Source organism: Athene noctua, chromosome 3 (genome assembly GCF_965140245.1).
Source record: "Athene noctua chromosome 3, bAthNoc1.hap1.1, whole genome shotgun sequence".
NCBI lineage: Eukaryota > Metazoa > Chordata > Aves > Strigiformes > Strigidae > Athene > Athene noctua.
The window spans coordinates 8,544,239-8,560,071 of NC_134039.1; the positions used below are offsets into that span (position 1 = coordinate 8,544,239).

A 15,833-nucleotide genomic window follows, 5' to 3' on the forward strand; every position below is an offset into this window, starting at 1 on the left:
GATTCTTAGCATGAAATTAATAATGTTGAATGCAGTAGAAACAGTCAGATAGAAGTTACTCCAAATCACTGTAAGCTTTTAAAATACTGAGAAGGTCATTTGGTTCTTACAGTGGTATGTATTTTAGAATCTTGGAGACTGATAAACTTCACCTTGTCGTGCACTAATTATACAATATACCGGAATACTTAAAGCTTCTCACATGATGCCATCCAAATATACTTCAGCTTCTGACTTGTAAATGTCGTGTATAAAGAAAAGAATTTTCAAGGTGCAAAAATCTTGACTGAGTTTGCAAAGACCTCAAAAGTAGGTGTCAACTACAGTGGTCCATCCCATAATTTGGATGCTTCTTGGGTGACTAGACATGTATGAGTTAGTGGTTTTCAGTTTGTGAACTCAGGAACTCTGGGATACTTCCTCAGTGTCTTCAAAGGTTAATGAAGAAAAAGGTCTTATTGACAATAAACTCAATTTTCAGAAGATTATGAGCCCACAGACTGAAAAATGTTCAAAAGTCATTTCATATATAGTTGTCCAGCCAAGAGTCCTTTCCTTGTTTGAAAAACCTCAGTGCAGTTGAGGTTGTTAGGAATCTTGGTGGCTGCTGGGCTTGAATATTTTGTATAGATACATTTTAATTATAATTTGAGGAAAAAAAGACACACTTTTCTAATCATTTTAGCTCTACTTATCATCCAGAGAAGACAGAGAAGTTTAAATTTCTTTTTAAAAGCCTATCAGCATCTCTGTTAGTCCTTTAGTACTTTTATTTGGCCGCAGATGACCTTGAAATGAACAAGCAGTGTTTTGTAAATTCCAGGATTTATAATTCTGCAAATCTTATCCTTAGATAACTGGCTTTCTATCTTGTTTGCTTCATTCCTTTCAAGTCCAAACATTATAACCAAGAAATCTGTCCAAAATGAGATAAATCTGTAAAATTTATAAAATGTGGTTGAGATGTACTCCTAGGAGTAAAATAAAACCCTTTGCGACTGCAGTTTGATGCCGCTGCTGTCAGTGTGAATGAAGGAGGAATCTCCTCACTTCCTGTCATGGAGACAGCAGTGCCAGGAGAGAAAAAGTAGCAATGCTGTAACACCTGTCACTAAAATTTCCAAATACAGCTCAAAATGCACTTGGTAACTGCAGTTGTTAGAACGATGAAAGAGTTGTCTTAAAGTTAAAGAATTTAAGAGTTGTCTTAAAGTTGAACCTTGTTTCTTCAGTTTCTAATTTCTTTGTCTCCCATCTCTTGCAATTTAGAATTTCAGTTATTGATGACTTGTCTTTATGGAGACAACCATTATTTTTCAGCTTTATTTTTTGTAACCACTGTTTGTGTGGCATCTGTAGGAGGGACTAATGCCCTGATTTCAACATAATCATGACTTTGCATGTGTGAAAACTTTCTGCACCCAGGCTTGCCCTGGGATAGCTCCAGACATGTTTTGTCACTGAGGCACACTTGGGTGATCTCCAAAATAAAACTTATGATTGTGTTGTAATTGGGTCATGGGATGAATTCTCTTCTAAGTGGATTTGCTGATATGCTTAGAGCTGTTGTCTCAGACTACTGCAAGAACATTTATCCTTACTCCTAGTGTTGTTTAAAACATATATTCCATGGGATGTTAGAACTCTGCCTGTCTTATTGTTATAGAAGTCTGTAGTCACTTCTGCCCTCCTCTCCCATTTAGCATTCTTATGTGAAATCTGAGGAAAAGAAAGAACAAGAATCTGAATCTAACAGCAGTATCTTGCTGAGTCACCTAGTTTGGGATGAAAATGAAATTTTGCTGTTTCTATCTCTTTAATGGCATCCTTTTCAATCTTTTAAAAATAAAAAAAAAACCTGGACTGGGACTAAAAGTCCACAATCAGTTCTAGAGTGTCAGTTCAGAAAATTTCATTTATTCCTTCCCCAATTTTTAGTTTGAAAGGCTACAAAACAAGTGCAGCTTGTGACATGAAGTGCAATACGCTTATTTTGGGGGAACTTTGAGTTTTGTTATCTGGTCTGGCTTAAGCATAGCGTGTGCTATTTAACTGCTGACTTTGTTGCTAGGAGAGAATAGCAACTGCTCTACATTTCACTGGTTTCATGTTGTAATGGGGTATGACATCAACAAAAGTGACAGGCAACGTTTAATAATTTACAAACAGAAGATCATAGGAGTCAGAATTCTAAGCCCTGTGGATCTTGCTTTGCTCTTTCCTTGGGTAGAACAATTTCTATAAATGAAGTGACCCTGGGGGTTTGGAGTGTGTAGTTGAGAGGACATTAAATAGAAAGCTGTTGTTTTGCTTATGGAATAAATGTCTCTTTCTTTTCCTTAGCAGAAACCTAAGATTCATTAAATTCACCTGAATAAACATTATTTTGGAAGCATAACATTCTGTGGTTATATTGGTGGATAAGAGCTGAAAAGTCCTTACTCAAGGAGTCACCAGGTGTGAACTCTTGAAGGAATGTGTGTGGGCAGGAGATTCCTTGTCTCCTTTTTCATTCAAACGTTGTAAGAAAAACCCAGTTTAGTACCCCCTGTTTGGCTACATACTTAAAGATAAGTTTATGTGCATATTTTTATTCTTATGGTTGTCATCTTCTGTGCCATCCTCCCAGCATCCATGACAGCTTTAATGGTTAATAGCCTGTGTGGATTTCTGGCTTCTCTTGGCCTTCCTTCCAGGAAAAGAATACTCCTTTCACTTTAGGTATGCTGTAACAAATTACTTGAGACTTTTCTGGCTAAGGAAAACAAGAATCTACTTTATGTTCTCCCAGTATAGTATAGAATGACACAGGCTTTTGTTTGCACTCTTCTTTGTAGTCCAGACAGATCATCTACTAGCTTCTGTCCAAAAGGTGCTGCATTATTTTCATTGCTCTGGTCCCTTGTTCCAAGTAGGGGGAGCTGATCTTTGGTGCTTGGTAAATCGGTTTTTGAATTATGTATGAAACACTAAGGAATACAGTAGTAAAAATAGTCCTGAGCTCAGAATTTAACCTTTTCACGATGCTTGTGTTCCTGGTGCATTTTCTTGTAACAGGCTGTGTTATTTATTGTCGTCTAATTTCTCTCAGACTTGGGCTTTAAACGATCTCAATTTATCTTATGATCTTCAGAACCCAAACAGCCAGAATCATGGAATCATGGAGGTTGGAAGGGGCTTCTTGGGATCATCTGGTCCAACCCCACTGCTCAAGCAGAGCCAATTGGAGCAGGTTGCCCAGGATGATGTCCAGCCAGGTTTTGTGGAGACTCCACAACCTCTCTGGGCAACCTCTTCCAGTGACTGACCACTGTCTCCGTAAGAGTTTTTTTCCTACATTAGGATAGAATTTCAAGTGTTTTAGTTTGTGTCTATTGTCGCTTGGCCTGTCAGTAGGCATTACTGGCTTCATCGCCTTTACACTCTCCCATGAGGTATTTATACACCTGTATAAGATCCCCCCTGAGCCTTCTCCAGGCTGAACCATCCCAGTTCTCTCAGACTCACCTCATGCAAAATACTGTAGTCCCTTAATTATCTCTGTGGTCCTTTGATGAACTTGCTCCAGTATGTCCACGTCTTTTTTTGTGCCAAGGAGCCCACAACTGGACACAACACTTCTTGTGTGAATTCACCAGTGCTGAGCAGAGAGGTAGGGTCACCCCCCTTGACCTGGCAATGCTTTTCCTAATGCAGCCCAGGCTGCCTTGAGGATGTATTGCTGGCTCGTGGTCAGCTTGTTGTCCACCAAGACAACATCAATCCATTTCTGAAAAAGGAATCTCATCAGACAGCATATGCTTTTTTCTTTGTTTTGCCATAATTCAACTTTTCCTCCAATTATCCTTCAGTTCTGCACGTTCTGTTACTTTTACTAGCAGGTTCCTGTTTGGTTTGCTGACAGTCTTCTGAAGCAATTAGTTCTTCCTATTTCAAGGTGTGTTTTTGTAGGTATGTAATAGTGTGGAGCATATCCCGTTGCATTTGCAAGGTGATAATTTTATACTAGGGTTTTGTGCTTCCACGGATACCATTTTGAAAGTGAAGATAGGGGTGATTCTTCTGAGTGGTCCTTTCACCCTTGCTTACACCGTTTCATTTTATCTTACAAAATCACTGGGATGAGCCCTGTAAAGAAAAGAGAAGTTTGTGTCTTTTCTGCATTAACTCAGCTGCAGTAAGTCCATCCTAGACTGCATCATTATTTACCTAGTTACATTTGGCATGTGAACAGTCACCACAAAACAGATGCATTTTCAAAGGATCTCCTTTAGGCGAAATGAGTTTAGCTCTTGCTGAGCTGTTTTAACCTGAACAGCCTGTTACTTCCAGGTACCCTGCACTTAACTATTAGGGCATTGTGCGTTTAATGGCATTATTGCATTATGCAAGTATGGAGAACATGGTGCTGCAAGGATAGATTTGGATTAAAATCACTTTCTTCATTTTAGCTAACAAAAATTATTATTTATAACAATATTTTTCTGTAGCACAGGCGTATCAGATTGTTTTTTCTTGAATTACTTTCTTCAGCGTAGTATTCCTATTGCTCTGAGTTGTTGGGGCAGCTGTTTTGCCACAATAAAGGCAAAACTTATCCGTATATTTATATATGAAGAATATATAGCTATATTCTTCAGAGCACCAGCCTTTTCAGGTTTTTCTGAGGGATGGTGGATTGGGTATTTTTGACATGCCTGTAATCCATGTGAATTTGAAGAAAAGTACCTAATAATTCCACAGTGAAGTTCCATTTTTAAACTCAGAGGTAGGTAGAAGCAGAAGTTTTAAAGGACTAACTTGCCTTTGTGTTTCTTCAGGATCTTCTTTAGTAAGTTGTAAATCATTGAGATAGTTGCCACAAGTTATTGGCAGGAACATGCAGTGCCTAGAGGGTTCAGGTGTGTTTTAAAGTAGAGTAGGACATACAGATCTAGATGCTTGTCTTTCTGCTCCCCCACCCCACCCTGGTCTGGCAGTTGACTTTAAAGTTCTTATTAGTTCATTTTATACTACTTTTCAAATATTTTAAGTCTTATTCAATCTGTATCATGTGGGACGTAATTTGTGTGTTAAAGCATATCCAAGACAATCTTTATTCACAGTAATATATTAATTCATTTAGAATTGCTTCCAGAATGAAGTGTTCGCTGTTGCCATGTCATTGTTCCCATAATATGTCCTGTAGGTGAAAAACTTGCCACACAAATCTTGTGAAACCTTTCTCAAAACAATATGCTATTGGCATTAGAAATCTGTGAATGTTTCTTTCGGGTGCAGAATCAGAGGTAAAACTGATTTCACTGGAGAAAAGTTTATTTTTGTAAGAAAGCCAGACAGAGGCTAAAACTTGCCCTTGTTGAAATACCAACTGCTTGAAAATAATTTATAACTGAAATGTTGATGCAGCCTGAGCTGTGTCACTCAGAAATGGGTGTGACAGTTTATGGCTGATTTGCAGCAGATCCAGGTTACCTTGGGAGACTTACAGCAGTTAGTCTAATTCCGAAGGAAGAATATCCCATGTTTGCCAAAAAAAATCTCACTCTTCTGCCTTGGGGGAGGCAGAAAAATGTTATAATCCTCCTATGAATGTGATGTTACACAGTTTCCCAGAAATGAACAATTACAGTTGTGTCAGTCTCAAGGAAAGCAGCTGGGACTCCTCACTTTTGTGGATTGGAAGGTGCATCACAGATAAATTTTGCTCCTCAACCAGTTTCCAGAGATGGTATTGCAATTTTTGTTTGGAATATATCTTCTTCAAATGATCTCTCTTCTACAGCTTCTGTTTTCCTTCATATCTGTAGTTCAGATGAGGAGAACAATTCCCAGGAAAGCTCTTTGGAGAGTTAAGAGTGAAAACTGTTTCATACCAGCTGGCTCCATGTTTCTTACTGAAGTTGCTTTTACTCACGCTCCTACGGCTAAAAATAAAATCTAGTGGACAAAGATATGTGCCACAAGCCACGTTCTTCTCATTCCCTGATTCTTAAATTCTGGGAGTATTGCTCAGAGGCATAACTGCTGCTACCACATTAATAAACTGTCCTGCAAAGGAAAAAGGAGTTACGTGAGCTTTGTTAGACTCCTGATGGAAGCAGCCCTCTGTAGAGTGAGAAATGGAACATAAGGTATTTGGGACATTTGTAGATGAAAATGGTATTAGTTTATTGTGCCTTGGAGTTCCTTTAAAGGAGGCAGAGCAATGGAAACAGCTGGAAATTTAAGGATCTTGATTGTTAATGTATAGGTTTATATTCCCATCAATATTGAAAGATTCTGTTTGTTAAAAGAAGGTTTTATGTGTTAGACTGAAATAAAATATCAAGCTTGTTTGTAACAGGGTGAAGTAAACTCAAACTCTACTCCGCTTTAAAATAAGGTAAAAGCTTCTGCTGCACATTTTCCCCAAATCTCTCTGCCAAACTAAAGAGTATCTGAATTTTTAGTACCCTCTCTAGAGCTGTGCACAAACAGGGGATATTTCCTGAATTTTTCTCACCAAGAATTCAGTGCATATACAGTGCTAATATATGCTCTAAAGAAGCTTAGAACGGTTAAAAAGCAAAACAAGCTATTGTTCCTTCTCTTGAGTCAGATTTTCTTTTAAGAGTAGGGTGGGGTCTGTTTCTGTCAGCTAGTCTGACCTTCTGCTTAAAAGAGGCAAGAGAACCTTACTTTTTGTTTATCAAACTACTTGAATTGAAGACATGCTTTAGCTACCTGGGAAACTTTTCAATCTGCGAGACCTTGCTGCCTTGCTTCTTTAGGAGGAAAAACTTAAATAGAGTATTTCTTTAGTGGAATATGAGGAATGTAACTGTTTTGTTGAGTTCATGAAGAACTATCATGAGGTTTTTTCCTTTGTTTAACATATTTCAACTGTGTCTTTTCAGTGAATTCAGGATAGTGTAGAACACTTTCTCCAGGCTGCTCTTCCTGTGGCTTTTCTTGCTCCCTTTGCTTGTTGCCTCTCACTCACAGCTGCAACCAGTCAATTCCTTGCAAAAACTGGTCCATAATAAAGGCAACCTTTTATTTGCCTCTTTACAACTTCAACAGACAGTATATAAAGGGGACTTAACTGGTCCATTGATATAACTTGAAAGAAGATTGCTTACCTCTCCCATCTGGGATAACTGCACCTGAAATCTGAGGTAGACCAAAGCTGTACTCCATGACAGCAGTTTTTAGTGAATAGTATTCAACCTTGATTAAAAGCTGTTGTTTTCTGTTGAAAATCCACAGCTCTGTGACATATCCCAATGGTTGGTTAATCACGGTGTTAAATACAAATTTTATTTTCAGTCTGAATTTGTTTATCTTCAGTTACGTCTGTCTGGATTTTGTTGTCTTCTTTCATCAGTAGTCATTTGTGGCCTCAAATCCGTGGAATAGAGTGGAGTGTATTGATTAGTTTTCCCTTGAGTAAACTGCAGGATGCATTCAAATCTTGCTAAGAGGAACATTTTCCAGTGCTTGGTCAATTTGTTCAGCTTTCTGCTGAATCCTCTTCAGTTAATCAGAATCCTTTCTCTTGTGTGGACCTTGGAGAGCATGGGAAGACCATTTTCAGACTGGGTCACTGCTTTTTTGCCCTGTTTTCTATGTTGTCCTGCTTTAATATCAGGGTTTTTCAGTATTCTCAGAGTTGCATTATACTGTGGGTTTATATTTGGTCAATTCAATGGTAATTATTGCCAAGTGCTTAGAACATAACTATTTCAGGGGGTTTTTTTAAGTATAATATATTCAGGAACACAGAGAAGTTACAATGAAAGCAAGAGTGTTAACTCTGCCTATCCATATGTATGCTTTACGACGTAGTTTGTAATTCCAAAATTTCAGTGTGTTTTTGAAAAATAGTATGTCCATTCTGAAAGAACTATCGACAGATGTAGTGTGCCTTTTTTACAGAAATGAAAATAAACTGCATAAAGCCTTAATTCCGTCTATGAGCATCTGTTAACTTGTGAGTTAGCTCTTCACTGTGGTTAGTTTGATATTTGGTCTTTCCTAACCATTTTCAGAATAAACACATCTATAATAAATTTGTCATTCATATTCCTATTGCAATACTGTAATTTCTGATTATGATGTGAAAACAAGGCTAATTCTGATTTCAGCAGGAATTTGAGGTGGTATCTGTTAAAAATAAAACATTTTACTTCATATTGGTCTGTGTGGAATCTGGAGATGGATCTGTGAACCCCTTGATGTGTCACTGCCTTCTCCCCCATTCAGATATGCTGTTGTATCATCTCACTTGAGAGTTTTTGTTAAATAGTTGCTTTCCCACTCTCATTTTTGTTCTGTATCCTGGATAATCATTAGTTTTCACATCTATGTTACATTCTGGGTCATTTTTTCCTTTGTGACATGTGTCCATTACCCGTCACACAGCTTTAGTAGGAGAGCTAGTGGATTCTGGTTAAATTTAGCAGAGGAGTTGGTGGGCAGGATCTTGATACATCTGCTCTACTGCAGCGACTGGGAAGAGGAAGATTATGACAGGCTACTTGAATATTTTCAGTTCTTTTCAGTAAATGGGTGACTGGTTTGGTGGTAGTGGGTTGGTTTTTATTTTCTGTTTTGAACTATGTTGTTGTGGCTATGGAAATACTGCTTATTTTTCCTGTTCGTGCTGGATATTTAATTCCTCTTATTGCACATAAACCCTTCAAATCGAAAAGCATAGCAAAGAGTAGTTTTGCGTGGGCATGTCCGAGGAGCACTTGGATACACTGGTCTGTGTAGCCAGTCTATGTGAAGGAGTAGATTCGTGTTTGAAGCCTGCAGCTGTATGAGCACACTCCTTGCATTCCTTAGTGGTGAGCTGTGGGAGTGACTGCCACAGCCTTTTCCTCTAAGGTCTGTAATAACACCAACCCCGCTGTAGCGGGTAGAAAAAAGCTTGAAGCGTGTCTATGCCTGGGAAGCTCTTTTTTGTCTGGTTATTATGTTACACTGTCATGATGACCAAGTGCTGGAAGGAAGGTTGCAGGAGGAGTTAATATACAGTGTAGGTTTGTTGTTGGGTTTTTTTTTGTTTGTTTGTTTGTTTTTTTTCTTTTAGTTACTATTTACAGTGCCACAGTGCTCATGGCTTTAATTCTTTTAATTTTGCTCCTTGTGTGAATCCTTGCACTTTATAATGGAAGGATTGATGGCTGCTTTCATTTTGTGGCCTGCTATAAGGTGATTTTGGTCTGTGTTTGACAATAAATTGTTAAAGAGAAGACTCTTTGCTTTATTGAGCTCTGTGACCTGTTAGAATCTATTTCAACCATGTTTGAGTCTCAGTTAAGTGGTTAGAGGTGAGGCACTGTGTAGTCTGTGTTACAGTCCTGTTCCAACAGTCTTCAGACCTGTCTTTGATGTTACCTAACTTTATTCCAGTGTTGGTAGAAAATAATTTAAATGTACAAAGTAAATAATTTTTGTTGAGGATTTCTGCGAGGTGTGTATGCGAGTCCTAATACTTCAGCATTTTGCCGTCTTCCAGGTAAAAAGGAAAACCTGGAAATTACTTCCAGAATTAGTAATGGTTTTGTTTCTTTTTATTGTCTGAAGAAGGGACTCAAATTGTCAGGAATGCATTTTCTATTAGGAAAAGCAACAAAACCACAGACAGTAGCTTATATCTACACAGGACACCTTTGTAGTTCTTTTTAATTATATAGAAATTTGTCCATAAATCTTATATTGATCAGAGCTACATAGATTGCTTCATAACAAAATCTTGACTGCAGTTAACAAATGTCATCTATTGTTTAAGCCAGTAGGTATATGAAAAAAAGGGGATATTTCTCATACACACACACACCCACACACACACACCCCTTTTCTTTTTTGGTCATGAATATTTTTGGTGGAACATTCAAGCATTTTTTGGGCTTTGCCAAAGGTGGTCTTTCCCGTTACCTACGCTTTAAATAAAAAGCACGTCACGTTTTAACTTGAAGTTTCACGTGACGTCTAATGTGTATCTTGCTGCACTCAATAGATATGTCTCTGCATGTTTCATTTTTAAATTGTGGATGTTTTCAGTTGGAGATGACTGTATTACTGTAACTGTTGCTGTGGGGACACGGAATAGCTCTCCATCCCTTTTCAAGACGGACATTAATTTTTCCAGGCCGTGCATTGCCTTCGAGTCCATGGTGCTATGTATTACTGATCCATGTGAGGAGTAACATCAGTTTTAGAAGCAAGGTGTTTTCAAGGTCATAGGCCTGTTATGTGATGATACTTGAAATACATTAGAAAAATGTGATAGAAATAAGGAAAAATACAAAGTGAAAAAGCAGTAGCAGTGATAACTTGCTTTAAAATACCATTCGTTTGGCAATAAGCATCAATTTTAGAGTATATAAATTGTTCTATATGATGTGCATATACAAAACTTTTTTTCTGTGTGTTTCAGCCTTCCAGAAGAGGGCCTGTGTTGGCTAGAGTAGTCTGTCTGTAAAGACCTCTGATCAGTCCTCTGCTTGCCCTGGAAGTGGAGTCACATGTGGATTCGCTAGGGGTTAAGGGGACTCTGAGCCCTTTCTCCTCATTAGCTCCATGTTCTGTGATCCAATTTCCATGGCATGTGTTTTGCAGAAACCCTACTCCACCTGTCTCTCTTCATCTCTCTGGTTTTCCTTGTTAGGGGTATATTCAGCACTGTCTGCTAGCTTGTGACTTCACATCATTGGACATCTCCGCATACCTAGACCAGACAGAGAATTTCCTGTTTAAATTGAAATTTTGGCTAGCCCTGCTTTTCTGCTTGCCATCAATAAAATATATAACGTTTGTCTGTTTCCTGTATTTATTCTTCCTGATGCTTTCTCACTTCTAGAGAGATCTTTGTCAAAGCTGTGTGGAAGGAAAGTGCACAACTGTGGTAGGCACAATATATGCTCATTTGTCAGTTAACCTTTGCCCTTTGCAGGATTAACTGCTCTAAATCACACTTTATGTAATAATTCATTATCATACAAAAGGAAAAGGGAAGTCTATATGGAAAACAACTTGGAATGAAAAACTAGAGTTCTTATGAAAGTTTTCTATGAAAAACTTAAGAGTGAAATAATTATTTTTTCATCTCTAGGAAGTAATACCAGGTGTTGCAAATACAGATTCTCTCCGGTATTGACAGTAGTTCTGGGAAGCCTGGCAGGAGGAAAAAATGGTGTGGGTTTGACTCCCAAGACAAAATCTAAAATTCTGAGTTAATTTGGAATTGGATATTCTGTGAAAGAGCGGGGATTTTGCTGAATTGGTTTGAACTGTATTAAGCTTTCAGATATAAATTGTCTCATAGCCTACCTCAACAGTGGCTCATAATCCATCTGTCAGTAGTGAAGCATTTTTTGCTTACAAAATGTTTTCAGAACAGTTTATTAAGGTGATTAAACTACAGTTTGGTCCTATTTATGATGGAATGTGAAGTATGTTTTATTTTTTAATGCTATGTTACTTGGTCTTCTTGTGGATTAGAAGTTATGTCTTTACAGTTGTTTTAAAGTCTTGTGAGTGAAGTTGTGGTCTGTGAATATCCTGTGCTCTTATAATGCAAAGTATTTACTAGCAATAATTAATTTGTTTCTTTCCCTTTCCCAGCATCTTTAAGGATGAAACCATGAAGCTACGGCAGCTGAAACTAGAGAATCAGGTAAATGCTAGTGCTTGAAGCTGGTAAAAATAAGTATACACAAACAAACATTAGCCATCTAGAGACTTGAGAAACAGGGGTGAAATGTGAAAAATTATTGGTCTAAAGAATACAAACAAGAACTCATTGCTAACATTTTTCTTTAAAGATTTTCATGGCTTTTGTTAATTTGTCAACCTTGCTATGGCTTGTAGGCTTGATTTCTTTGATACATTTATTTTTCATACTTATTTCATTGGGACTGAGTCACCACAGTGCAGGAATGAATCAAAAGAGAGGAAGACAGCAGGGAATTACCCATTTTAAGCATCAAAGGGAAAGAATAAGTTTCCCTGAGCTATAGAAAGATCATCTTAACACTGCTGTTAAGAAAGGTTTCCGGCATCTTTTGACTTTTTTTGTTTCCTACAAAGAAAACATTTACAGCCAAGCATCTGTCAAATAGTAGGTCTAGGTTTTTAAAGTGTTGGATGCTTACATCACCATATTCTTCAAAGTAATAAAGTATCCATCCTTAATATTCTTCCTCTGTGAAATTTTAAATGCTTATAAATAGATTAGAAGATGTGAGATTATTATGATTCTCTAGCTGGCTGCTTCACATGGACCACAAATCACTGTCTTGCATTAAATTAATCTGTGTTCAAATTAAAGTATGTCTTTTAGAAAAGCTCTCTCTCAACTGAGGATCTCTAAATCCAGACATAACAGTCTTCAGGAAACTGCTGCAGTGGATAATAACCCTCTTTACCAGAACTTGTTCATTATTTCTAGTTTGAGTTTGCTTAGCTTTGACTTCTGACAGTGGATTTATCACCAGCTTTATCTGTGTGTATACAGGTTCTTATCTAAAACACTTCAGAGTCAAGAAGTAAAATTTATCTTTGATCATATTTGTGGAAGCTAGGACGATCCTTATACCTGTAGGCTATCCAGTGACACTTGTTTGGGGGAAAAAAAAAAAAAAAAAGCGTTAGTTCAAATAATCAGTAAAAGAACATTTAGTGCCAAATGCCACTCGGTAAGAAGTTCCAAACTAAGGATGGTCTGACGGCTTGGTGCTGTACCTCAGTGTCTGTTGTAGGACTTGGATCATAAACTGGTGGTAATCCCTGGCACTGTGGTCAACATATGCCTAGTTTCAGACCTTGTCATGGGGATGCGTTGCTGTTCCACCAAAACAAAGCTGCTGGGCTGGGTGGAATTCCCTGGGAGCAGCTGTCAGTTGAATCACGATGAAGTGAGTTTAAAGAATTGGAAGAACCCTCTTGCAATTTTCTTTGAGCTTTTCTTGGGTTTGTTTGAGATTGGTTTTGCAGATGATTGCAAAAGCTAGAAAATTTCACTAAAATATATTTTAACACTACCATCCCTCCTCACAAATGAGATTTGTTGAGAAATGCTAACAGTCTCTAATTTAGGACTGTGTGTTTAGGTTTAGATGTTAACTTTTAAAGTCTGCTTTTAACTTTTATATGAATAGTACCATGCATTCTGAAGAACTAGAGATCAATACGAGATCCCTGTCAGACATGATGGGCTCATTGCTGGTTGTAGACAATGATCCACTTGATTAATTTGTCCTAAACATTTATAGGAATTGGGATAAAAATGAAGAATGTTTTAATCCAACAGGATCACATTTAGAACCTTTGGTCATACAGAGAATCTGGGATAAGCATTTGCCACAGCAAAGACGTATGCCTGTCATCCTTCTTTATGATGGGTTTGGAAACCCAGTAATTGCAGTACAACGTTATTTCTAATAATGCATGACATCAAGTTCCTTTTGTGGGCCAGCTCTGCCTGACAGCCACTCCCCCAGTAGTACAAGGTGTTCCTGCAGCTCCAGGTGCAATGCTGCCATCTCCCTGCGGGTGGGGAGCGCAAAGCTGAAGACATATTTCTGAAGGCACCTGGTGTGGTACTTACTCTTCACACGAAGTTTCATTAATGCCGTCATCACTAGCGTTGTCACTGCTGCCTCAGCATGAACTAAGGGGGAGCTGGAAGAGTGGTAAGGATGTTTCAGAGGTAGGATCCATCCCACATGGCCTACTGAGGTAGGACTGTGCCAAATAATAAGTACTATGGTATTGCACCTTCAAGGGTGGAGTGGTTGGAACATTCCTGTATACCACCTTCCTGCTCATCACAGTTGTAGGAAGAATACTAAAGTAGTTGTCTTATTAGTATGCTATGACACATCTGACTTCTTAGCTTGTTGGAAACTCATAAGAACCAGAGTTGGTTGTTTGTGATCCTTTAATCATCCTGTATTCTGATGTTATACTTTTCTGTGGTGCGAAGAAAATGTTTCTGAAAGTATTTAATGCATTCAGTTTACAAAATCCTGAACAAATGATAGTCTGTATCCGTTATTTAATGGGTTATGTGTTCTGGTGTCCTGTTCATGAAATATCTAACATTTTTGCTGTAATATTGTATGAATTTCTACTGCAACACAGAGCTGCAGGAAAAGGCTAGTTAGTAGACAAAATTAAAGAAAATACAGTTTTGTTTTTTCGACTTCATTTTAGAGGAGTAAGTCTGAGAATACATAGTACTGAAGGTAAGGCTGCTCTGCCACCTTATGTAGAGAAAATGAACTGCTACTGTCTGTGCTGTCAGTGGACTTGTAAATTTTTTCTTTTTCATCTCAGTAATCAAAGTAGTAGAGAGAATTACTGTCAAGTTTTGTCACTTTAATTGTCCTGAAGTTCTTGCAAAAAAAAAAGATTGGTCACATCTACCAGCAGAAAAATGTCTGTTTCAATGTAATCCAGTATGATCCTGTTGGATTGGTAAGTCCTAGAAACTCTTTGATGAAACAGACTGTACTGTAATAAGAAAAAATAAATTTTCTCAACTGGTGAGCAGTGAAATGTTTAAAAAAAATCTCATCTAATAGAATAATCGCTTAAGTAGCTCTGAAAGTTCTTATATCTATGTTGATCCCAAGTTCAATTCCCATTCTAGCAGTAGCTGTGTACTTTCTTACTGCCTTTATGATGTCTGGTTTATTTTTTCTTGTCTATCTATTTGTCATGTAAAGAAGCATTGGCAACAGTTTTTCTCAAATCCTTATTTGGGATATAATGTTCTGATTCTTGTTTTCCCTCTCTCCTTTTATTTAAACTATTAGAGACTTATAAACTGTCATGAAATTTTTTACTTTTCCTCAGCATTAATTTGAAAAATAAACAACACAAACCAATGTAAATTCTTCTGGAGAGTCTGACTGTCTTTATAGAAAACAAATTTTATCTGCAATTAGCATTTTCAAAGAATTTGACTTCTACTGCTTATTTTTCTTTTCTTCTCCTAGACCAATGTGATAATCTCTTTGGAATTCTATGTAATTTTTGCTCTGCAGGAAAATCCTTGCAAATAATTCTGCAAATGCTACCTGTACTGCAGTCCAGTCTTCAAAGTGTAATTATGAGTTCAAATAAAAAAGGTTGGTTTGGTTTGGGGTTTTTTTTAGGTAAGTGCTTGAAAAGCAGAAAGAATAAAGGACCAAGGGCTGAGTTGTACTGCAGTTTCTCAGGGAGATGTTGCCTGAGAAACTAACCTCACTTGAGATAAAAAGCCCAGTAGGAGAGGAAAGAACCAACAAGAGAGAGAAAAAGCAGAACAGGAGAGGAAAGGGTTTCAGAGATGTCTGTGTCTCAAGTGGATTGAATTGTTGGTACTGTTTATCTGATGGATCCTTGGAGACTGGAAAGAATTTGGTGGAGAAAGGGTTTCTATCATTAAGAACAATTTTCAGGGGGTGTACAGATAGCTAAGAAGCAGGCATGGATAAACTGCATCTATGGCAAGGGCCTTGCATGTCTTTTTGCACAGTGGTGCCTTACAGAATATCACAATATGATTTTTCCTCCTTCATCCATTGCCTTAACTTTTAAGGGTTAAGTGTGGCTTTCTTTAAAATGGTGCAGTGTCCCCATTTGCCTTGATTTAAGTCTAGAAGTTGTTTCTATTCTCATTTAGTAGGAAATCATAAACACCAAATGTATATGTATCTTGGAAAAGTAATGTTTTATTTTTCAACGTCTGCATTTACCATTGTTTCCTTTCAAGCCTGAATTACATGGAAAAATTTTGCAAGGTAGATAAATTTTCCTTTTACTGGATTAGTCTTATTTTAGTGACTGTAATT

At 37.6% G+C, this 15,833-nt stretch overlaps 1 protein-coding gene across 2 annotated transcripts in view; it reads left to right on the forward strand.

The window, feature by feature from the left end:
- TULP3 (TUB like protein 3) overlaps positions 1–15,833 on the forward strand; it is a 33,033-nt gene that overhangs the window by 2,309 nt on the left and 14,891 nt on the right. Inside the window, exons 2-3 of one of the 2 annotated variants that reach the window (XM_074901900.1) lie at positions 11,617–11,668; positions 15,755–15,782. In XM_074901900.1, coding sequence (XP_074758001.1) covers positions 15,765–15,782 — 18 coding nt within the window. In that variant the 5' untranslated portion in view covers positions 11,617–11,668; positions 15,755–15,764. The remainder of the gene's footprint in view (positions 1–11,616; positions 11,669–15,754; positions 15,783–15,833) is intronic. The other variant, XM_074901899.1, reaches the window with a different exon arrangement.